Raw genomic sequence first — 24,889 nt, 5'->3', positions numbered from 1 at the left:
CACACAGCAAGTAAGCGGCAAAGCCAAGATTAGCTGTCCTCATTTCTAGCTATTAGAACAAACACACTCGAAATAGGTATGAAGATATTGTCTCTTATTTCAATAGAATTATTTTTAGAATGCAAGTTAGGTCAGTGAGGTATGCCAGACAAACAAAGTGAACCGTGAATGTGTAATATTGTCTAGGTGGAGTGTATGCACATAAATAGATCTGGGTATGAGGAAGCATACTTTTTTCACCGCTAAATAGATTATTAAGGTGTACCAGAACACCGAATTGTATTCTTTGGAAAGCCCAAATAAACAGTAGCACAGAATACCTTCCTCCTCATGAGGCAGATGCCTAATAGATCTCGTTACCCTGTAACTCCTTAAGTCTGTTCAGTGCAGTTTTCGTTGTTCCTTATTCATTTGTACAATGAAGATTAAGAAAAAATGTGGCATAAGCCTAGGCATTAAAAAATAACAACCATTTTAAATTAAGCGTCTTCGTTACCCACATTTTCTTATATCCAAAATGCAGAGGACATTTAAAAACATGAAAATCCATGTGCCTGAATTTACCAAAAAAAAAAAATTATCTTAATGTCAGACTGCAGAAGTGATCTGATATGACAGTTGCTGTGGCAACACCACCTACTTCATGAAAATTGGAGTTAATAGGAGTGTAAAAGGTAAAACCCACATAATTTTCCAAGCACGTGAATTTTCTCTGCCCTCCGCTGCAGGGCTTTCCAAACCGTCAGATGTTTCTTCTCCTGTTTGGGGGGTGCTCTTACCTGTTTCCTCAGGGTCAAATATGGAGGCTTCACTCTAGGAAAGTCTGTCTTTAAGATTTGATCCTATAAATATGGACTATCTGATTAGAATCATACACAACTCCTGCACTGAAAGGGGCTGAACCAAGATGAACAGTAGCCAGGTGCACAAGGAGGCAAAGAGCCTTAATTTACTGTGGTCACCGTTAAAAACTTGTCAGTTGCCTTAGGTAGGTAAATACCATTATCTCTGTATTTATAGTGGCCCCTACGGAATATATAAGGACAGGTGCAACTAGGGCCCAATCCAGCCAACTGAAAGACTCCCATTGATTTTGGAGCAGGCTCATACTAAGAAAATATATGAGTATGTAAATCAAATGTTTGAGGGTGATCACTGTATTGTAGAAATTGATAAAACCGTTAAAGAAAAATACATGGTCACTTTTTGGCCTCATTAATGATCCCAAAGCCATGGTGTTGCATAGCAATGATTAACTGTACTGTTAGCGGAGGCTAGGAAAATATGTTGTTTTCGAATCTGAGCAACATTTAGCTTGTTTTGGATGTTGGGAAATAAAGAGTAAAATACGCCACACAGAACATTTTGATCGTTTTAAATTGGTATGGTAGATATATTGAACTGTGTTCTGAAAGGTTTCAGTGGTAGCCGTGTTAGTCTGTATCAGCAAAAAAAAACCAAGGAGTCCTTGTGGCACCTTAGAGACTAACACATTTATTTGGGCATAAGCTTTCGTGGGCTACAGCCCACTTCATCAGATTTGTTAGTCTCTAAGGTGCCACAAGGACTCCTCGTGTTTTGTGTGTGTGTGTGTGTGTGTGTGTGTGTGTGTGTTCTGAAAGGTACTGCAAGGTATATATTCAGTGTGGGTGTCTGTTAGCAGTGTTTCAGGAGCCAGGCATTGTTTGAAAATCATTTCAAACATCTGTCTGGGTGATTAATTTTGAGCTCCCCAGCTCTGATTATTTGGAGAAAAGTAACATTAAAGTACACCTCCAGCTGGTGACCGACATTTTCTTTATTTCTCAGTGAACAAAGTCATACGTGCGTGTGTGTGTCTGTACGATGCAGGCATTTGTGTTTTAAAAAGTGCTTACACTCAATGAATGGATAATGACATTTGCTAATTACAGCTGGCCTGATAATCATTAATTATGGTATAGTAGAACCTCAGAGTTATGAACTAACCAGTCAACCACACACCTCATTTGGAACCGGAAGTATGCAATCCGGCAGCAGCAGAGACCCCCGTCCTTCTTCCCCCCTCCCCAAAAGCAAATACAGCCAATTGTGTTAAACGTAAACTACTAGAAAAATAATTGGAAAGCAGCATTTTTCTTCTGCATAATAAAGTTTCAAAGCTATATTAAGTCAATGCTCAGTTGTAAACTTTTGAAAGAACAACCATAACGTTTCGTTCAGAGTTACAGACATTTCAGAGGTGTTTGTAACTCTTAGGTTCTACTGTATTCAGTTTGTTAATCTCTCTTTGGCAGCTGTGCAGAGGAGGGGGGCAAGATTTGAGTGTGTAGCTTCTACTCGCTTACTTGTACATTTAAAAAAAAAAACTTTTTAAAGAAATCAAGCTTTAATGGTAATCATAAGCAATTCCCATCCGCTGAGACACTTCCTGGGGGCATCATGATAAATGAACTTTTACTAATAGACAGAAGGGGAATTACACACTGAGTAGACTCTTTAATCTTAACCACATGGGTTCTCCACAATGGGTCATGAACAGGTTTCAGAGGATTGGAACTATCTTCATTTTCTTGTTAGACATGAAGAGGGTCCCACAACTTTCTTCTGGTATATTATAAGGTTGCGATGTAGAAAAGGTTGAGAATGAACATGAATAGTGGGATTTGCTCAAGAAATAATTCCAGAAGCATGTGGATTTTTCTATCTTTCTACTTTTTTCAAGATGATGCCTCAAACTGAGAAGAACACAAAATTTCAACACAAGTGCCTTTATTTGCATTATTAATTTTAATTGGAATTTTTGTTGCTCTGCTAAACATGATTTTTAAGTGCAGCAGAAACCACTGGCCCTTGTTACTGTTTCTTAAAAGCCTTTAATCCAAAACATGGTATTTCTTCACTCTTTTGATGCTAGATGGCTCTCCCAGTAGGAGAAAGAGGAAATGTCTTGCCCAATATTCAGTAACATAGTAGTTCCTTTTTCTTAGACTTTCTGTGTATGGCTGCCCATTTTCTTCTGCAGTTGATGTACCATCAAAGTCCACATTAAGCAGTGCCGTCAGATGGGTAATTGGCGAGCCATGTGCGGAATCATTTCTTTCTGGAACAGTCTGTTCTTTTGGAATTTGCCCTAAACATCATTATGTGTTCCAGCTAATCTCAAACCCCTCTCAGCCTACTGTGCTATTAATGCACTTATGTAAATTGTGGGCAAAGACCGAGAGCTACTAGATACATACACTCTCTCATGCTTTGCTTACAAAGTGCAAAATAAGAATATAGGGACAAATTCTGCTCCTCCAGCTATCCTGTGGGCTGTAATTGGTGGCAGAATTTGGCCCATTACAAATATAATTTTTTTCTATGCATGAGCAGCCCTTAATTTAAATGGGAGGAAATGAAATTTACTGAGCCACAAATTATTCATTATTTGGAAGATATGTGATCACCACTATTTACTCCTTTTGTAATTTTGATAATCATTTCTTACAAACAATCCTGTGTAAAGTATCTATTTGTTACATTGCCAAAAACAAACACACACTGTTTTAATGAATAACAATCCTTAAACTAAAGCCAGAACAATTACGAATAGTTAAATGTGCAGATCAAAAAAGGAAAGGAAAGGTCTGCAGGGATCTGGAACTCTCTACAGTGGTTCCCCCTTGCTTAATGGACTCTCCTGTACAGCATCTCTTAGCAACTATCAGTGATTTTAAGACGGGGATGGAAAATGTGCTCATTTGGTTGGCTTTGCCAGAGTGACAGTGCAGGGTTTTTCCATGTCGCTGGACATCTCACTCTGCAGACTTTCGAGAACACGCAGCCAGCGAGATGACAAGATGGGCTTGGGTACCATAATTCGGGAATAGATACATGAGGCAGGGGCAGCATACGCTGGCTTTGCATGAGATGCGTGGCTCAGTGCGAGACACCTGTCCTGGATGTTCATTAGCCAGTCACTGCAATTAGACACCCGTGGCTGGCCTGTGCCAGTTGATTCGAGCTCTCGGGGCTCGGGCGGTGGGGCTGCTTAATTACCATGTAGACGTTCAGACTCGGGCTGGAGTCCGGGCTCTAAGACCCTGTGAGGTGGGAGGGTCCCAGAACTGGGGCTGCGGCCCAAGCCGGAACATCTACACCACAATTAAACAGCCCTGAGAGCTCGAATCAACTGGCACAGGCCAGCCTCGGGTGTCTATTTGCAGTTCAGACATACCCTGAGACTCCGCTCTGCAGGTTTTTCTTTCCAGTGTAAACATACACATTGAGGCCTCAATCAATGAACAGGGCCCCATTCAGCCAAGTACTGTATATGCACATAATAAAAAGACAATGGGTAAGATTTTCAGAAGTGCCTAATCCCCCTTTTCAAAAGCAATTTAGGAGTCCAAGTCTAAGTGAAAGCCAGTGGGGCTTAGGCTGCCTTGTGCATATGCCTGGGATTTTCTTTTGCAAGGCAATGTAGTATAGAATAGGCATAGTATATATACTACACACAAACTGTTAAAAGAACACTATTAAGGTTACAAAGTCAAGCGCTCAAAAGTTAAGTTGCCTGTTGTAGCCTATAGAGGAATGTTTGCTTAATTGAAAATGTGCTGAACTGCAAGTAGGGAGTAGGTCTTTAGGCCTAAAGTTTAAGCTTTGTATTAGCTAAAGCTAAGTTTGTTAGCATGAGTGAATGAGGTATTAACAGAAGTGAAGCAAAGCATAATCTTGGGTCATGTATTAAATATGTTTGTGTTTTCACTGCTGTTAGCAGGTATTGTAGGGGAACTTCTGGATGTTTTGGAATATTGGTAATCACAAAATTTGCATTAATGCAAATGATAATTAGAATGATGTTTGACGTTAATAGCCAATAAATGATATTTGGGTTTTGGGATGAAATATGGTAGCAGAAATACAGATATGGTAAAAGGTAAATTTAAGTAAATAAGGGGTATTATTATAAGTGATTATAAAAAGGGTAGTATGCCAATTTTAGATTAGCGTGTCATTCACTATCGAGGTACCATTAGAGAAAGGATTATATACCCATTCTTCCCATCCAGGGACTAATCACCTCTGAATGCACCATTTCATCGTGGAATGTGAGTATAAATGCAATGTGTGGTGTAATGCCTGTTTGTTTTAATAATATTTTATTTTAAATAGTTTTTAATTCTATCATGCAGGTCATTCACAATCCTCCAGTCAGTTACATGATCTGCAAGTGCTCTGGAGGCTCCACCCTTAAAGATTTCAGTTTGTCTATTCCTTATACTTGAACTATTAATTGGGAACACACAAATCAAGTTCCCCCCCAAACCTTGTGCTCATGCATTATTGTACAATATTTTCATGCAGGTCCCAAGCAGGAATGCCCACACTGCCTAGAGATGAAACATACTGTCTGGTGATTCTTTTAAGAACTCAAATGCAATTTATAAACAACACTTTTGTCTTAAAAGGGCTTTTGGGTTTTTTTTATTTTTTAACTCACTAGGCTTTTATCATGTTTTAGGAGTCATTAATGTGCCAGAGCAGGTGCATTGGTCATTCCAAGATATTCTTCCTTCAGAAAATTTTACTGGTCAGCCCACAAATACATATTCTAGAATCCAGTTTGTATAGGACTGGGACATAAAAACGGCCACACTGGATCAGACTAATGGTCCAGATACACGAGTCTCCTGTCACTGACAATTGCCAGCATCAGATGCTCCAGAGGAAACTATAAAATCCCGATCATAATTATTTGCAATAACACACCCAAGGGTGAAGTTTCTTCCTAACCCCAGCAGCTATTGTTTGGTATTGTCCTGAAGTATAAAGGTTGATATCTCATGTACTGTGTGTTTTTATTCTATTTAGTGTAAGCATAGGTTATGTTCTTATTCTCCATATAATTCTCTATTTCAGTAAAGCACTATTAGTGCTTATCTTCACATTTATATTATTAAGTTTAGTTTCTGTTAACATAATCACATTTCTAGCTAGCAATTACATTAGTTAGTGGGAGATTGCCCTAAAATAATTACCAAGCTCCTAAGTCTTCCTTTTACTTCCCCCCCCCCCCTTCATTCTGCTAGTCTACAAGCTCTGTCCTGATTGCTGTACTGTAGATCTGTGTGCAGATGTGCTTATCTATGGGATGAAAGAGTTAATGTAAAAATAGATCACAGATTAGGCAGGGACTGTCTGTGATTTGGGGTCAGAGAACTACTCCCAATGGCTAGACAGCTGCCAAAGGGAAAGACTTGGAAAACATATTGACACTGCCGTGTTGTTCTTTAGGGCAACTCTGGGAGAAGATTGTATGTCAGTTTAACTGACAGACTGTATTATAACTGACAAACCCGAAGTACATTTTAGTTTGCATAAGAAAGTCTGTTAACTGAAAGTACATAATCTGTTTCTGCTGGACTCCTAACAATTGCATCAAACCCCATGTACAAATGTACAAAAAGTACTAGATCAACAGGAAAAAAAATTCAAGACCATGTTCTCCTCTCCCCTCCCTGTCATGTTTGTTTACATTTTCCAATCCGTTTTAGTCCGGGGTGAAAAATGGGGATGCAGAGAGAATTTCCAGGAAACTGAGTGGATTTATTTTTGATGGATTGCAAATTTGAATTACGGTATATACAATTTTCTGATCAGCTGTACCAACCTAATTCAGCATCCTGGTCCTGCTTTGGACCACGGGGCTCTACTCCAATACAAATAATAATAAAAAACCATCGCCAAGAGACACTTCTGAAAAGGTTCTTTTCACTTGTACCTCTTGTATATAAAGCTGGTAGTAAGTGTTTCTTAGTGGTTAGACAAGGGGCCTGTGACTCAGGACACTTATTACTGAGTCACATTGTGACCATGAGCATTGCACATTATCATTTTGGGCCTCAAACTGAGGCCCAAATCTCACCTACAGAGATTTCCCACTCTCTAAAATGGGGGTATAAAAATACTCTCCTGTCTGATGGGTTTGTGAAGCTTAATTAATGTTGGCAGTGACAAAAGTTGTTGCTTTCTAATACCTGTTTGGTGACTTAAGTGACATAAGTTGCTGGCCTTGGTCCAATTCTCAGTGTACAGGTATCTGCGTTGCCACCACATTTGCTTTCCCACTGGCAACCATAGCAGAGAGGCTAAGGGCCAAACCGCTCATGACTGCTGATCTGTTCACCTGCTCCTAAGCCTACCACCCTGAAAATGTTCCTACCGTTGCTAACGCCTGGTGTGGCAACATCAGAAGCATTAATGAAGACAAGGGATTGGTGGCCACTCTAGGTGTGCGTCATGTGTGGACCTGCTGGGAGCAAGATGCTATGGTTAAAATGCAAGGAGCCACCTGGAGCCCTGTTTACACTAGTGTGGCTCTGGGAAGAAAGCTGACCTAGTTCTTTTCCTTTTAGGTCAGGGTTGAGGCACGTCGCTTGGGCTGCATACGGGGAAACTTCCGCAGCTTCCTTTAACCACTGTCCACAGCTTGCTTCCATCATAGGGCTGGATTTCCAAGCAGTCCGTGCTCATCCGCTCCCGTTTAGACACTTACATGAAGCTGCTTGATTTTCCAAAACACTCAGCACCCCCCATCAGCGCCCACTGACAACAAAGTCCGGGCGTGTCTGAGAACCTGGCCGCTTCAGCTTCCATTTAGGCACCTCAGTGATGGTGGTCTGGAAATTTGGCCCCAGTTGCCAGTGCTGAGTGCTTAAAAAAAGACTCTGTCTCCTCATGTCCAGCAGTGAGATGCCTTATGTTTGCTCGGCCTTTACAACAGGTACCGTGGGCTTTCGTCGTGCACCACAGCCTCTCTGGTCTGTTGAGCGACTTTCGCTGGATGTTGTGACAGCTGCAGAGCTCGCTGAGGCGGGGATTAGTTGGCCGCTAGGCCCATGACCTTTCGATCGCTGTTCTCTATTGACCTGTCCCCGATTGGGAGGAATTTAGTGCATAAAAATAACACCCTGCACAAACTCTGCAGAAGGAGCTGAGTCCCAAGTGCCGTGCAAACAGAGAAAAGAAGGTTGTCTGACAAGGTAATATGAGCCCACATACTGTACATTTTACAGTAATATCTGCACTGGATCCAAAGCTGCCCACGCGATCGTGTTAGGTTACAACAAGTTCCAGCACTGCGTAGATGCAGTGGCCGTTAGCCAGTCAACTAACAAAGACAAGTTGCTGGCTAATGTTATTGGCAACAGCAGATAGAATAAATACAAAGATGCAGAGGCCAAGAGTTGCCTAATATTGGACAAAGAAGAATAGATTTTCTTCCCTCTTGCACGTTCCTGTTGATTCCATTGACTTCAGTGGTGTTACTAATAACACCAAATGTAAGGGAGTGCAGAACAGGGTCCTATGTAGTGGTAAACATCTCAAAAGCAAGTGGCCCGTGGGCTCCTAGATGATTTATGTACATCTAAGGGCATCTGGACAGCTTTATGAATGAGCTGTGCATCGACATGCGTCCACCTGTGTGAAGTTGTAGAATCAGGGCCTTGGTGTTTGGATTCTCTGGATCAATTTAAGTGGGGGGGGGGGGGGGGAGGCGGCAGAGAGGAAGTAGCTTAACTCAAGCTGGTCCAAAAGTGTGGTGGTTTTTTTGTTTGTTTGTTTGTTTGTTTTTTGTCCCATGAAGTTTTCACCTGAAAATGTTGAATGAAAGCCAAACTTTTTGGCCACAATACTCCTCTACCTCGATATAACACTGTCCTTGGGAGCCAAAAAATCTTACTGTGTTTATAGGTGAAACCATGTTATATCCAACTTGCTTTGATCCACCGGAGTGCACAGCCCCGACCCCCTGGAGCACTGCTTTACCACGTTCTAGCCGAATTCGTGTTATATTGGGTCGCGTTATATTGGGGTAGAGGTGTATTTTGATGAAAAAGCTAAATTTTCTGTGAAACCCAGACACTTCTTGCAAAATATTTCATTTTGTCAAAACCCCATTTTTTTTCTGCTGAAAAACAATTTTGATGGGAAAAATATTTACATGTGTGTCACAATAATGCATAAGGAATTTTATTTTTTTTATTCACACAATGTTTCCAAATCTCTGCTAGAATTATGTGTTGTTATTTTATAAAATATGCATTATAAACACAGAGAAACACATTTGGTTTCTGAGGGATTTGTTTAAGGAAGGTCCAGTGATTCAGATGCTAACCTGGGACTCTGGATATTCCGCTTCAATTCCCTGCTCTGCCACAGATTCCTATGTGACCTTGGTCAAGTAATTTAATCTCCATACCTCAGTTCCCCATCTGTAAAACGGGGACAAATAGCACTGGCGTGCTGCGAGTTTAAGACTGAGAGACGCTTAGATGCTATGGTAATGGAGTTCATACAAGTACCATAGATAGATATCAATCTTTAATCCAGATACTGAACATTTCAGAGTTCAGAATTATTTAGAACCAGGTTTTTGGTTCAGATCCATTAGAAAGCGAGGGGCCATTTTCAAAATCCACTCTGTTCTTTGAGCACCCCTCTTCCCCACCAAAAATAAAACTGTAAAAGTATTCACAGCTATGGTTTTGGTTTGTTTCTATCCTTAATATAAAATTTGCAAGATCTATATGTGTGTGTTAGAAAATATCTGACAGATACAAATGTACTAACATCAAAGGAAGGTGCCTGCATTTAATCATTTAAATAGGCCTGTTTCTGCCCCCACCTCATATATCTGAAATGAGATTAGCCATCCATTTACAATAAAACTACAAACAAGTGCCTTTGGTTTACTGAGTTAATAAGCTGGGTTCCCCCCCCCCCCACCTTAAAAAAGACATAAAATGTGTTAGGCAAAAATGATTTCATCAAAGCTGTTTCAGACTACATCCAGTGTATCCAGGGAAACGGAACATCTTTTTTCATGAAATTCTTTCAAGCAGACAAAAAACGAGTGTGCCTTGTTTCTTCCATTAAGCTTTCAACTTCATTTTGCTTCACTTGCTAAAATACATCCGACTTGAGTATTCTTTACATAGCAATGAAAAAAGAGATCTACTAACCATGCATCACAGTGAAAAGTCAACTACCAATGGTGCTCTGAAACGGAGCAGGTAACTTCTCCATAGCAGCATGCATGCTGTGTGCGCCCTCTCATGATTTTCACACTGTAACTGCAATTATTACTGGTAGACTTGTCTGCTAGGTTACTGTCACCCATGTGGTTATGTGCTGGGATACATTTTTTTTTCCTGGTTTTGTTAATGAACCACAACAGGAAATGTCCAGTTTTTAACAATGGGATCTTGGCAGCAGCGTGCCACATCCTTAGAGAGAGAAGGAAACACTCCACAGTTGGTACAACACTAATAACTGAATTGTCTCTGATTTCTTTTTCTTTTTTTGGGGAAAAAATTACTTTGATCCACCTTTTTCTTCTCCTGCATCCTTCCCAGCCTTTCCTAGAATCTGATGTTATTGGTGCTATTATAAAATGGGTGTTACTGAAGCCATGATTTCTGAGACCAAAACCTTGTCTTATGCAATTTACCCACAATGTTGTTGTTTATATAGAATAATAACAAATGATGCTGCAGATAAATCCCTGGAGTTGCAGTTAGAAACGACCTTTAAAATAGTGATGATTTTGGGTATTAATTTGCACAGGAAATATTACAATTGTGTACAGAAATATGAAGTTGTTATGAAAAGTAACAGTTTGTTAGTAAAGTTATTATGAAAGCCGTCGTATCTCTAAAGTGATAATGAACTTACTGACCTAGTAAGTGTGTAATAATGATGGCCAACATGTTCTAAAATAGAAGCCCCTTAAATTAAGCTAAGTCTGAAGTCAATAAGACTTGCATTCCTAAGTCACTGAGATGCCTGTGAAAAATCTTACCCATAGCACCTAAATATTTTTTGAAACATTGGCCTATGTTATTATAATAGATTTCAATAGGAATACTGCCCAGATGGTGACTGCAAGATTGGCCCAGGATGAACGGAAGTCCATAACATTTCTTTTTGCATGTGTAATAGTTTTCATATTAGTAAAAGATGTGGACAAATTGGAGAAAGTCCAGAAAAGAGCAACAAAAATGATTAAAGGTCTAGGAAACATGACCTGTGAGGGAAGATTGAAAAAATTGGGTTTGTTTAGTCTGGAGAAGGGACATGACATAGCTTTCAAGTACATAAAAGGTTGTTACAAGGAGGAGAGAGAAAAATTGTTCTCATTTACCTCTGAGGATAGGTCAAGAAGCAATGGGCTTAAATGGCAGCAGGGACGGTTTAGGTTGGACATTAGGAAAAAATTCCTAATTGTCAGGGTAGTTAAGTGCTGGAATAAATTGCCTAGGGAGGTTGTGGAATCTCCATCGTTGGAGATTTATAAGAGCAGGTTGGACAAACACCTCTCAGGGATGGTCTAGCTAATACATAGTCCTGCCATGAGTGCAGGGGACTGGGTAGAGACCTCTCAAAGTCCCTTCCAGTCCTATGATCCTATACAAATGCATCACATTAACACTTTACACCTGTATAGTTCCATTGGTGTGGCTACGCTGGTGCAAATTTCCCTAATCTAAATAGGACTGAAGAAACGAAACCCGAGCTGTGGAAACGGGAAAAGATTTTTTCAGTCAGATTGTTTAAAACTCTTTTTTTTGTTTTTTATACCTATTAAACACCATGAAAACACTTGGGAGGAAAAAACTCTTTCTGTTAAAGATTCAGGCATTCCCCCCACCTCTGCAAAGAAGCAGTTATCTGGTTCTCACAGAAGCCATCAAACCCTAGGAAGGATGAGAATCACTATTTACTAAGATAAAAACAAGAAGTTAAAACCTCTGTTGGGCACAGGCCCTTTTCATACATTATAAAACCGTAAAAAGGGCATAAACCCATATTCTTTCCCTTTTGCTGGTTATTTTTAAGCAGTCGCCATAGTTCTAATTTCACGATGGAAGTAGAATTTGTACAGTCATATTTTGCACTCATGGATGAGGTATTTTAACAAAGCTCAATAGCTTTTACACCAGTCATTGTATGTGCTGCTGGAAACATGATATATTGTTTGATTCCAAATCAAATTTACCCTTTACTTAAAAGCGGCACGTAAACAAATGTGTTTGAGAAGAGTGGGGAAGACTGTTTAGTCAAGTGCATAGAGCAGGGTACTGGTAGTCAGAGCCAATGGTTCTATTCCTAATTCTGTGACCTTGGCTAAGTAACATAGGCCAACATGTTCTATGTCCATACGTTTTAGGAACCTTATATTTTATGTTCCCAACTTGAGATGTCTCTCTGGGGCTATATAGCCCTCTTTAAAATGGATATTCTTATGCTTAATAAACAGAGTTCCTCTCAGATGTGTTTTGGATACTTAATTAATTATTGCTTGTAATGTATTTTGAGACCCTCTAAAACCCAAATGCAAAGAGCCTATTTGCTTTTTATTTTATAACACATCTTGAACCCTTCTTCTATTGCTATAGGTCAGATCTTGCCAACAAATCGTAACACGCCAAGTCCCATCGACCCTGAGACAATCCAAGTTCCCGTGGGTTATGAACCTGACCCTGCAGATCTTGCTCTCTCCAGCATTCCTGGCCAGGAGATGTTTGACCCTCGTAAACGCAAGTTCTCTGAGGAAGAGCTCAAACCACAGCCGATGATTAAAAAAGCCCGTAAAGTCTTCATTCCAGAAGATCTGAAGGTAAATTGGAACTGGTGACCAGGCGGTTAGGGAACAAAATGTGGAAGCTCTTTTCTCAAATGAAGATTTGGAGTCTGAATCTGTTCTCATACACTGACTTAAATCAGGAGTGACTCCTTTGAAGCCAGTGGAAATATGCAAATGAAAAAATTGGTGTGAGACTGGGATCTGATCAGGTCTGAAGGGAAGGATGTCTTTATGGTTAAGGCACCAGGCTGAAATTTAGGAGATCAGGATACCATTCCCCAGATCTGCCAGAAACTTCCTGTGTGACCTTGGACAAGTCACTTTCACTCTCCGAGCCTCATTTTCCCATGTATAAAATGAGCTAATGATATTTCCTTTCTCCCTCCCTCTCTGTCTGCCTTGTCTACTTAGATTGTAAACGCTTTGAGGCACAAACCATCTCTTACTGTAAGTCTGTACAACGTCTAGTCCAGTGAGGTCCCTGTTCTCAATTGGGATCTCCATTATTCTTTATTCCCATAAGGGGGAATTGATCCCAGGACAGAGGCACGAGGCACTACATATTCCCCACTAATCCCTTAAGTGGGGCATAAAGCTACCTGCCTCTGGATGAAATTCACCCAGAATGAATGAATACTGAGCAGTTGTGTCTGATAAATGATGAGTGAAGCTGTCTCTGCTGTGCACCAGTCTTGAGACTACCTTAATTCTGTCGATGACAGTCAAAGGACAAACAACATGCTGAAATGTCACTTTCCCTAAGGGTATGTCTATGCAACCGCTGGATCTGCAGGCAGCGATCGATCCAGCGGGGATTGATTTATCGCGTCTAGTCTAGATGCGATAAATCGACCCCCAAGCGCTCTCCTGTCGACTTCTGTACTCCAGCGCCGCAAGAGACGCAGGCGGAGTCGACGGGGGAGCGGCAGCAGTCGACTCACCGCGGTGAAGACACCACGGCAAGTCGATCTAAGTACGTCGACTTCAGCTACGTATCAGAGGGGTCGCCGTGTTAGTCTGGATCTGTAAAAAGCAACAAAGAGTCCTGTGGCACCTTATAGACTAACAGATCTATTGGAGCATAAGCTTTCATGGGTGAATACCCACTTTGTCAGACAACGAAGTGGGTATTCACCCACGAAAGCTTATGCTCCAATCCATCTGTTAGTCTACAAGGTGCCACAGGACTCTTTGTGACTTCAGCTACGTTATTCACAGATTAATTTCCCCCCCACCCACCCCCAGTGTAGACCAGGGTTAAGTGGCGGTGGAAGGGGCTAAACTAAGTCTAGTAAAATGTAGTACAATGATCCTAAATCAAATAGATCAGGCCCATAATTTGACCTCCTTGAAGTTGTCTGTAATGTGCCTAAGAACACTGTTGCTGCTATATAGATTTTTATAAATAAATATACACACACACACACACACACACACACACACACACACACACACACTCTTAAATGTATAGTTTAAAATATATAATACTCTTCAGGAGCTTGAGGCTTTTTTTTTTAGAATTGGCTATTTAGGTAGGACCTACACTATCACAGTATTTGTGTACTTATTGTGCTGACTTCAGCAGTATTTAAGAATCCTGTTCTCAGAACATCCTCACGTCAGTGATGATGACGCTAGCACACAGACAAGGCGTGATAATTTCATCTCTTTTTTGTGAAGGTTGCCAAAAGTCACAGGCCGATATCAGCAGGGAAAGAAGCGTTTTCAAGCATCTAAGACTATCACAGAGCAAATTAAAAACTAACTTTAAAAAGGACTTGACAACAGCCCTGTTAAAAACAGAAAACGGTCTCATGAATGTGATTGCATTGCACCATTCCAATCTGATTGAATATCTGTGGTGAGAATAATCCCATTAACGAACCGTATTGTCAGGGTTTCAAAAGTGTGAATTTTAAATGTAGTTCTATCTAGGGAAAGATAACATTGAAAAAAAATAAAATAAAACCCACCACCTGCCTCCCATCTCTGAGCCACAAAAACAATACCAGAAAGAAGGGACCCCAGTAGCATGATCAGGGGACATGCTTTACTGAAGACCTGGGCAAGTTGTCTTTTACATGGAAAATGCTATTTGTATAATGCAGCTTCCGTGAGGACATAGCGCCGTGCAGCATTGCAAGGCATTGAGCTGCTGCTGTTTCCCATGAGACAGATCCTTAGCCAATTGACGTTAACGGAAATCTTTCCAATGACTGCAGTGGGCTTTGGATAAGGCCCCATGTAGACAGAGAACTGGTCTGTGTTTACAGTAGGCTGATGGCAGTAGAGGACAAGTCTGTCATCATTTGCTATTTTTATCCCTCAGGAAAGTGGTGTCAGGAGCAGGTGTTATCATAGTTAAAGTGTAAAAAAAATCAGTCACATGTCAAGTGGTAACCAAATGATTTGTTACTGTCTTTCTCCATAGTATCTCCAGCCTTCCTTTATACATATTTCCTGATAACATGTGATTACTACACCAAATTCTGCTTGTGGGGACACCCTTAAAACTCCACTGAGATCACTCATCTTTGGGCTGAGGGGGCCTATCTATGTAAAAGGTGTTCAAAATCAGAAGGGTTACCAGGTGTAAGGAAAGCGGGAATTTGACCCAGAGTGTCAATTGTTATTGTGTTATCTCCAAAGAATTGTTATGTGCCAGGTTATATTTATAGTATATGGAGGAAGAAAAGAAAATTGTCAGCCAAGATGCTCTTGGAGTATTTCATATCAACAACTGAAAACGTAGTATCCTCCATGCATGGAGGCTTTGTGTTTTCAGTGTGTGATTGAATGGGGACTCAGGGTCCTGGTTCCCGTCTAAGATCATCACATTCAGTTGCCCTTGGCTGTTAACTGAGTGCTTGACCCAAGCACTCTTTCTGTCCTGGCGTGAGGATTGGCTGTTGGGAAGGGAAGGGTAAACAGATTAGGCCAGTCAATTGTCTCTGGACTGCACGTGTTTCTGAAATGCCAGCCTGGCCTCTCTCAGGCTGGATTAAAGGATTTGCCATTGCAGCTTGTTAAAATAAAGATGCATGAGGTCTAGATGGCACAATAATAGATTGTTTAAAGCTGATTTTTGTGGAGAGGAATGAGATGGGAAATTGTAAACCAAGATTTGGGGTCATGGCTTTTTGCTTTTTTTTTTAAGGGACTTTTTGGGGGTCCCATCTAAGAACAGGTGAATGGAGATTTTGATACACTGGGCCCAACTCACCCTTGCCCTGCACTTGATATAGTCACTTACACCAGTGCAAAGTGAATGTAATGGGGATATAAAATGCAACCAAAGCAAAATGGGAAGTGTTGTCCTCTTGCTTTGCAGTATTGTGTTACAAGGTGCAGAACAGCAGTTCTGTACAGCAAGCCTAGTGTGCTGACCGATGGCGGAGGGCAGTTGCAGCGTTTAAAATATTTGCCTCTTCTGTTTCCAACCATTGGCATTTGGGAGAAAATATTTCATAAGGGGTACATGAAAAGTTCAATCCAGCCTAAGGACAGAATTCTCCTCTCAGCGTAAATCTCAGGACTGATACGCTATTCTGCTCCCAGTTGGTGTGCAATGGGGAATCCACCCTTGGAAGGGAGGCAGAACATGGGAGCCGAGATGGGCTGTGTGGATCTGAGAGGAGAATTTTGACCTAAATTGTTCTTGCCAGGCGGTATTCTGAGTGCGGCTTAATTAGCGTACGGGCCTTGTGCTGCAGATGGATGACGTTCATTTTTTGGACCCTGTCAGCATGTGGCCAGTCACCCAGAGGTGTGCTTCCAATTTGGGAAGATCAAAGTAACACTGAAACTACCAAATGCTTATTTCATTGAAGTCTGTTTCACGCTAAGTGAGGGGCAAAATCCTGTACAATTAATTGGTCATTTGTCTCCTTTGATGCCCAACGAGGCTGAATTCCTGAAGGCAACACGAGTTTTATGAATAATACTTGTAGTACATGTTAACCTAGGAAACATACTGAGGCACTTTGGGACAAACGCTGGCAGGCACTCCGCATAGGCACATGACTGAAAGCGTATGTGCGGCTGTGAGGCAAAAGCAGTCCACCCCCATTCCCCCCTGTCTCAAACCCAGCACGGGGGCCTCTCCAAGGACATCTGTTCCAGGGGCCTATTATTATTACTTGTATTTTGGTAGTGCCTTAGAGGCCAGTGACTGATAACTGGGCTTCATTGTGCTAGGCATTGTATATACAGAGTAGAAGATAGTCATTGCCCTGTAGTTTCCAATCTGATTAGACAAGACAGACAAATGGTAGGGGAAGGAGATGCACCATACGAGCAGAGCGAACAGTGTGATGGCAAACCACACGTGAGTGCCAGGGTTCCATGACTACTAATTTTTTTTTTTTAAAAAGAGGGGGGTAATAAACTAAACAAAAAGCAAAGGAAGGGAGAAGCGGCAAGTTGGATGGGGTGGGGAAGGAAGGGTGGAGAGCAAGTGAAGTGAGGCTGAGGAGAAGAGACTGTGGCTCAGACAGCCAATCGACACAGTGGAGAGCACGCCCAGCCAGGGTGGGGCATTCCAGGCCAGGGCACGTGCTTCACAAATTTATATGCTTTAAGACCTGATCTTCCTCCATTGAAGTCAATGGAGATTTGGTCTTTGCTTTCATTGGATCAGGTTTTGTCCCTTAGCTCCCGTGAAATCCCCAGTTACTTCAGTGGAAGTAGGTTGGGGCCCTTAATCCCTTGACTTGGCAATGACTCCTATACACAGTCCCCATTTCAGATTGATTGTGCTCCTCACTGGGGTAATCAGGTTGAGTGGTATCCTGCTGCCAGTGAGGCTCCAGGTGCTTATTAATTATTCTTTGGAGATCTTCAGAACCAAGATACCATGATGGTGAGCTTAGTGCAGACATTTAGCTAAATAGGCAGGCCTACGTGTATGCCCCTATGAGAGACTATTGCACATAGATTTAGTATTTGCCCCAAGAATTACTGATATTGTCACTTCTCAGTGGAATGTGCAAATGAAAGCAGCGAAGGCCAGTGAAATATCAAAGTTAAAGTCGCTTCGGAGCTGAGAGACTGCAGCATGGTTAACAGTGAAACCTTGTGCCTTAAGGAGTTGTTAGTTTACTGAAATCTAATATCTTGTCTTTCTTTATGTACTTAATGAGCAGGATGACAAATACTGGGCAAGACGTAGAAAGAACAATATGGCTGCCAAGCGATCGAGAGACGCCCGGAGGCTGAAGGAAAACCAGATTGCCATCCGCGCCTCTTTCCTGGAGAAAGAGAACTCAGCCCTCCGCCAAGAAGTGGCTGACTTACGGAAAGAGCTGGGCAAATGCAAGAACGTGCTGACGAAGTATGAAGCTCGGCACGGGCCCCTGTAAATGGCGATTTTTATTCCTTCTTTTTTGTTGTGGGTTGGCATTTTAATAGATGGACAATGTGTTTCCTGTTTGATAGCACCACACCCAAACCAACCTGTCTGTCATCAGCACTTTACCAGAAGCAGAAACAAAACTGACTTACTATTATTATTTTTCATTTGTGTATGCGTGTGTGTGCACATCTCAGCGTTTTCATGAACCCCTCTTCAAAGGGTGACACATTTTTACCTGGACTATTAAGAACTGCCATAGTATACTTCTCTTTTTTTTTTTTCTGTCAGTGCTGCTTCTGATTAGGATTTTTATGTTGTTCTAAACAGTTTCATCCTCACCATTTACTTGCAAAGGTCCCAGTAAAAATAAACCATAACAATTAAAAAAAAGGTAGATCTCAGTTTTCAAGAGTAACAAGCTATTGTTTAATTATGTCTAATCAGAAAAGTTAACATGCTAATGAAGTGCACAAACAATAATTCAGTACAACACTACAGAAATATTAATTTATAGATTGCTTTTGTTGTATTTTAAGTTTTGGTGATCGCTGTCTTCAGATTTAAAGTGCTGTTAGACTGAATTAGCTCTGCTCGTTATAGATCCCATTATGACTTATCTATATCTACTAAGTCTCCTTTTATTTCCACAAACACCAGATAGATAGGAGTACTATTAATAGAATACAGAGTGTGTATTTTGCACTGTCTGTACCTAAAGCAATAATCCTATTGTACACTAGCGCATGCTGCCTAGGTGTTCCTAGTGGACGTAGGATGACTTCCCTACCTAATAAGAGTTTTTTAATGTCTTATAAATAAAAGACCCATTGATATGAGCATGGTGAAAGCATCCCTGGAACAGAATGTGTGTATGAAAGAGAGAGGACAATTAGTCGATACAAGAACAAAATTAAAAAGTATCAAATCCGATTTGATGTTGAAATTAGAGGAGTTTTTCTTTTAGTTTTCATTTAATTTTGCATTGCTCGGAGTCCCATTTTGTGATTAATTAACTATTCATTTTTCCACTTTTTGTAATATATTTTCTGAGGACTATATCTTGCTGTTTTAAAATCATTTTTATTCAGTTAGAAGAGTCACTGTTTTGCAAACCCCACTTTTTCTAGTGATGTTATTTTGAGCATGTCTTGAACTGATTGTTCTGAACTTTATCCTGTTTTCTCTCTACCTGCTTTTGAACATATGTTCTGTTACAAAGTGGACTTCTGAAAACGAATGTGAGAAACACTGGTGAATTTCAGAAGGCCATGGTGTTGTCATATACTGTGGTTAATCTAATCAATTTATATGTTTACTATAGACCAAAAGAATAGATATTATAAAATGTATAAAGTTTATACAGAATAATTATAGTATGGGGTGTTTTGTACAGTATTTTTCAAATACAAATACTGACAGTGTATTTTGAAAGACATATTATATATAGCAAAGAAAAAGAAAAGGCTATTCCATGTTTAAAATATATAGTAAAGATCTATATTCACCAATATTGTACAGAGAGGAAGTGCTTTAGGGTTTTTTGAGCTCTTTAATATTTTAAACCTACCACTGACACATCAGCATATGTTGTGCTTTAAATTGAAAACTTCTGAAGGTAATACGGCTTGACAGGGTGATTCATATAACTAAAATATTAAAAGGCTTTATAATTTTCCATCAGAAACGTATAAAGAATGTGTTTGACACAGACAAAGCACAACATAGAGTTTAGTCAAATATATATTGGACAATGCAATATTTTGTAGAGGCAGAAAAATAATGTAGACTACAAAAAAATCTCATGCTCATTTCAAATCTGCTGCTGCTAGAATTTGTTTCCATCTGAAATTCTTAATAAATAGCCTTGGTCATTTATACACTTTTATGTATTGCATACATTTATTTACCTCTGAGGAAAATACGGTGCTACATATCTGGCTCACATAGTTTTCTAGGGTGTGGGGGTTTTTTTTGTCTTCAAATAAAAATGGTTGTTCATTCCAGTAAATCATATTATTGCTTAAGGAAGTCGTTACAAAGAACTAAACATTTTGTTCTACATTAAACATATCCTTTCATCAATGGCATTTTTTCCATTTTTTTTCCCCTTCAAAATCCACAGGGTCCCTTAATACTCAGTAGTTTCCTGTGGACCATTAATTCTGTGGATTGCATGTCCATGAGCTTCAGGAAAGGTCAGAGCATAGAAAGTCAATTATTGTCCAGTATAAACCAGATGGGCTGTGTGGAATATGTATTTGTTGGATACAAGTTAATATAGCCACTGACCAGAAAACAAACTGATTTTTTTTAAAGTTCTTTGGTAGTGGCAGGGTTCTAGAAGATGCCAGTAACATGGACACACAGTGGCAAATTGCAACAATGTTGGAATGCCATCTTTTGTGACATCCCGCAGCTGAAGTTTGAAATAGCAGAAATTGTGGTTGTGAAATCAGCTGGGAATTATTGGTAGTTTGCATTGTTGTCACAATCGTTCATCCAAACGTACGCAGGCAGCTGAGAAAATTTATAAATGAGCACTTTTGTCATTTTTTTTTTAAGTGGGGTAAAGGGGTGAGTAGATACACTTTTTTTTTGTAGGGTGGCTATCTCAGACTTATTTATTGGGGGGTGGGGGAGGAGGAACAAGATAGGCTTTCCACCATGTGCCAGCAGAGGTTTCTAGCAGCTACCTCATCCACCATCACAAACACTTCTGAGTCTGTTCAGGTGCCTTATATCTATAGGTCATGCATACTGTTGGAGTGGTATGAAGGTTTGACAAATGCATCCTGCACAACAAAACAAAACTATGTTGTTTGACTTGGAGAGACTCAGAATAATCAGGAAGGGCTGTGGAAGTCCAGTAGCTAATAATATTAAAGTAATGCCCTGGAGCGCTGCTATCTAGAGTTGTGTCAACTTTTCCATAAAAGCCACCATTGGCGCCATCATTTTTAGGGGTTTATAACTAGGGCATTTAGGCTAGGATTGTCTGAGGTACCTAAAGGAGTCAGGGACTCCTCTCTTACAGTGGGATTTGGGTACCTAACTTATTTAAAATAACCGTCTGGGATAAACCCTTGAAATATAAATTCTCAGCCTAAGACACTTTCCCAAAAGAATAACAATTTTTAAAACATTCTTTTACCTTGTATTCAACTTATAGGGACACTGTATCAGGGCTACTCAAGATTCTGATGAGCCTTATTGACTCTAAAGGAGTTCTTAGGTCTGTCAAATTATATGGCCTTTAAAAAGGATCTAATGATGTATTTACACAATAATCCACTGAAATCTAATAAGTAAACAATAAGCATTTGCTAAATGTTTGCTTTATGGTAGCCCTTAAGTCAATTATTTCAACTTTAAAAAAAATACCACTGTTTAAAAAATAAATCATTTTCAATTTCAATTCTAGTCATACAGGTTTTATTGCCTTAGGAATTAGGGGGTCTTCTGATGCTGTTGGCACTTAAATAACCAGCATCATGGAATGAAAGTGCTGACTTAAATCCACAAAATCAAGGAATTCGGAGCTAAAGGAAAACATTCTGGGCTGACATTTCACACTTAATTCATTCTGCTGTGCCTGTCTATTGTAGCGTCAATATGCTACATAACATCAGACACTGAATCGAGGCCTCTGCAAAATGGGATGAATTAAGGATTGAATGATCTTGCCTTTGTGGGTTTGTCAGCCATTAATGTCACTTTAAAAATGATTTTTGTGTGTGGTTTATTGGAGAGAGAAGTGTGGTTTAATTTTTGTTTTTTAAAACTGGGAAAAAAAATATTTAAAAATTACAAGTGATCAACCATTGTATTTTGGGCAACACCACAAGACAGCATCTGTTTAAATACAAGTTTAACATGTAAGATCAAATTAAATGTATGTCATGAATTGGATTGCATCCTGTATGCTGTTCAGCCCAGATCTTTTTGTCTGTTCTTCTTAATGTTTAATAAACTTTTAAATTTTTCTGCTCTCTGCTGTATATTTGGTTTAGTGTGTCAGAGAGTAGGATGGTCTTTTTTCAGCCCATACACTTCAAGGTCTATTAGTAGTCATCATTGGTCCTGAAGAAACAACCCATCATATGGCACATCTCTGAGGGCCCCTCTTCAGTTAGTCTCAGGTCCGTACCCCAGGTAAATCACATGAAAATACCCCCTGTCCATAAAACACTTGCCACTGCAATTACGTAATACCAGACTACCTTTGCTCATGAAGCTACTTTCCAAATCACCCAATTTTTACAGGGGACTGAGTGTTACTTAAATAAAGCCATCAGTTCCTGGGCGCTCTAATGAAGTAGATACACATCCTAAGCTCTTTGTGTTCCTCAGTAGGGCTCCTAACACTTGCTCCCTGCTGCCCCCGGGAAAAACCAACAGGCCTGGTATACTGCAAACTGTTTATAACCCCTATACTTCCCACTGTCCCAGTAGTAGTACAACCAACAAATAAAAAAATGTCCCTCTTGCCATGACAGACTGAGAAAAAACTAAGGGAGCCTTACTATATCTCTTTACTATATGTTCCATTCTATGCATCTGAAGAAGTGGGCTGTAGCCCATGAAAGCTTATGCTCAAATAAATTTTAGTCTCTAAGGTGCCACAAGTACTCTTGTTCTTTTTAAGGGAGCCTAGTTTTCTTCCTTATCTTAGGCCACGTCTACACTACCCGCCGGATCAGCGGGTAGTAATCGATCTATCAGGGATCAATTTATTGCGTCTCATCTAGATGCAATAAATCGATCCCCGAATCGACGCCCGTACTCCACCTCGGCAGGAGGAGTAAGCGGAGTCGACGGGGGAGCCGCGGCGGTAGACTTGCCGCCGTGAGGACGGCCAGGTAAGTCCAACTAAGATGCTTTGACTTCAGCTACGCAAATAGCGTAGCTGAAGTTGCGTATCTTAGATCAATCTCCCCCCCCCGCTCCAGTGTAGACCAGCCCTTAGTATTTCTGTTCTTTCTTGTCTACAATAGTGATCAAATTACCATGACTTGCCAAGGGGCCTAAGGAGACAGCTTCTCAGATGACCAGTAACTTATGGATTGAGCAACAGTCAGAAGGTTTAGGGACAGGACTTAACCCACCCATGTGCTACTCGTTTACAATAGAGGGCCTGATATGCAAGCAACTGTCTATTGGCAACATGGCATGGTTTCATCAGCACTGGTTCGTTTTAGATGGCAGTAGATACATGGGACCTGCTTCTGATCTCACACTGGTTTTCAGACTAGTTTAAATGCATTGCTTTCACCCTGCTCTACATTCTGCTCTCACGCTGGGGTAAATGCTGAGTACCTCCACTGACGCCATCAGCATCACACTCGGGTAAAATTATGGGTGAAGATACCACAAATCCCTTCAAGTCTGTGCAAATGCACAGCAGGAAAAGATTATCATCCAATATTTTGAAAAGATATTAGGGATTTGGGGTTCCAAATTGGCCACTGTAAAAGGGCTTGATTTTCGGTGGGCAGATGGTCTGAAAATTGTGCTCCTAAATATTAAGGCATCGGTCACTTTTTTGGGAGGGGGGGAACCTTACCTCATAACCTTTGAATCCACAGTTGCGTGGTGGTGACGTGAGAACATTAGCGTGTGACAAGCTATAGCTACATTTCCTGAGCAAGACCAGCACTAGAGTGGGTGGGTAATTGTTTGACCAACCTTGCCAATTTGTTGCAACCAAAAATGTTTATGGAAACACGTCATGTGCAACAAACCTTTTGTCTGGGAAGGTTTCTGAGGTCTAGGATGGAATCGGGGAAGGAGCGGGAGGAAAACACAGCAAGTGGAATAGCTAATAGCCTGGTGATTAGAGCGCTCACCTGGGACCTGCTTGACTCAGAGCAGCAAATTGACCCTGGTCACCTGCATTCCAAGTGAGCGGCCTAACCAGGAAGCTATTGGCTATAATGTTTCTCTCTCGCTTCTCCATGACAAATTTCAAAAGGTCTCAGTTTCAGCCCCATGCAGACCAAAATCAATTTGTGAAAGCTTGAAAATTTCCAGCAAATCTATTTCCAGCCAGCCGTACCTAGGGCATACATTGTACTGACTGCTCTCATATCGTTTGAAATTCACTCTTAGGTCAATGAGAGAGAATTTGGTTTTGCCCCTCCCCTGGCAATTTATAGCCAGGCTAGATTTGGAGAGGACAGACTAGGTCCATGGAATTTTATTGAGACTGGCAATCAAAAGACTAATAATATTATTAAATAATTTTAAAAAGTGTACTCATTGGGGCAGGGACTGTCAGCTACTATATGTTTGTACAGCGCCTAGCACTGTGCAGGCTAGACCTGTATGAGACCTCTGGGTCCTACCACACTATAAGTAATAGGGAGAAATAAATCACTATTGAGTCGTGCTGAGATATAAAGTGAGAAGCTTCTTCCAGACAGCTAAAAAAGATTATTTTTAAACAGGAATTTGGAGTTACATAATGGGAAAGCAGAGCCACTCATTTAGGGTGTGGAAACACTCTTGCATTCTTATGACTCAGAAGCAGTGTATGACATAACCCTAAATTCCAGGTTGTCTGTTTTCGTTTACGTCACCTACTGCTCACTGCTAGACATACCATGGATGACAGCGCCACAAATAGAAACTGCTTCTGTTTTGCTGAGTCGTCACTAAAACATACAAAACCCCAACTTCATCCCTACCTTTAGACCCATGGTACTATTCCAATTTCGCCATCCTACCACAGGGGGCGAGCCAGGCGGCTCATGTGGACAGGATGGGGAAGCCATTCTGTTTGGGTCATATGAAGATTAGGTCACCTTGCCCTACAACAGTGATCCCCCAACTTTTCCTCTCAAACCCTGCCCTTACCAGTAATAGAATGCAGCCCTGCCCCCACACCACAGGCCAGGAGTGGAGCTGCGACCGGGGCC

The 24,889-nt window shown here is 40.8% G+C and overlaps 1 protein-coding gene across 2 annotated transcripts in view; it reads left to right on the top strand.

The window, feature by feature from the left end:
- Positions 1–21,954, top strand: part of HLF (HLF transcription factor, PAR bZIP family member) — a 44,566-nt gene extending 22,612 nt beyond the window's left edge. Inside the window, exons 3-4 of one of the 2 annotated variants that reach the window (XM_054047157.1) lie at positions 12,432–12,652; positions 17,761–21,954. In XM_054047157.1, the coding sequence (XP_053903132.1) occupies positions 12,432–12,652; positions 17,761–17,979 (440 nt within the window). In that variant the 3' untranslated portion in view covers positions 17,980–21,954. The remainder of the gene's footprint in view (positions 1–12,431; positions 12,653–17,760) is intronic. The other variant, XM_054047158.1, reaches the window with a different exon arrangement.
- The last annotated feature ends 2,935 nt before the right edge of the window (positions 21,955–24,889 follow it).

Source organism: Malaclemys terrapin, chromosome 13 (genome assembly GCF_027887155.1).
Source record: "Malaclemys terrapin pileata isolate rMalTer1 chromosome 13, rMalTer1.hap1, whole genome shotgun sequence".
Lineage (NCBI taxonomy): Eukaryota > Metazoa > Chordata > Testudines > Emydidae > Malaclemys > Malaclemys terrapin.
Note: the sequence above shows the minus strand (reverse complement) of the source record. Positions and strands in the feature narration are given on the sequence as shown.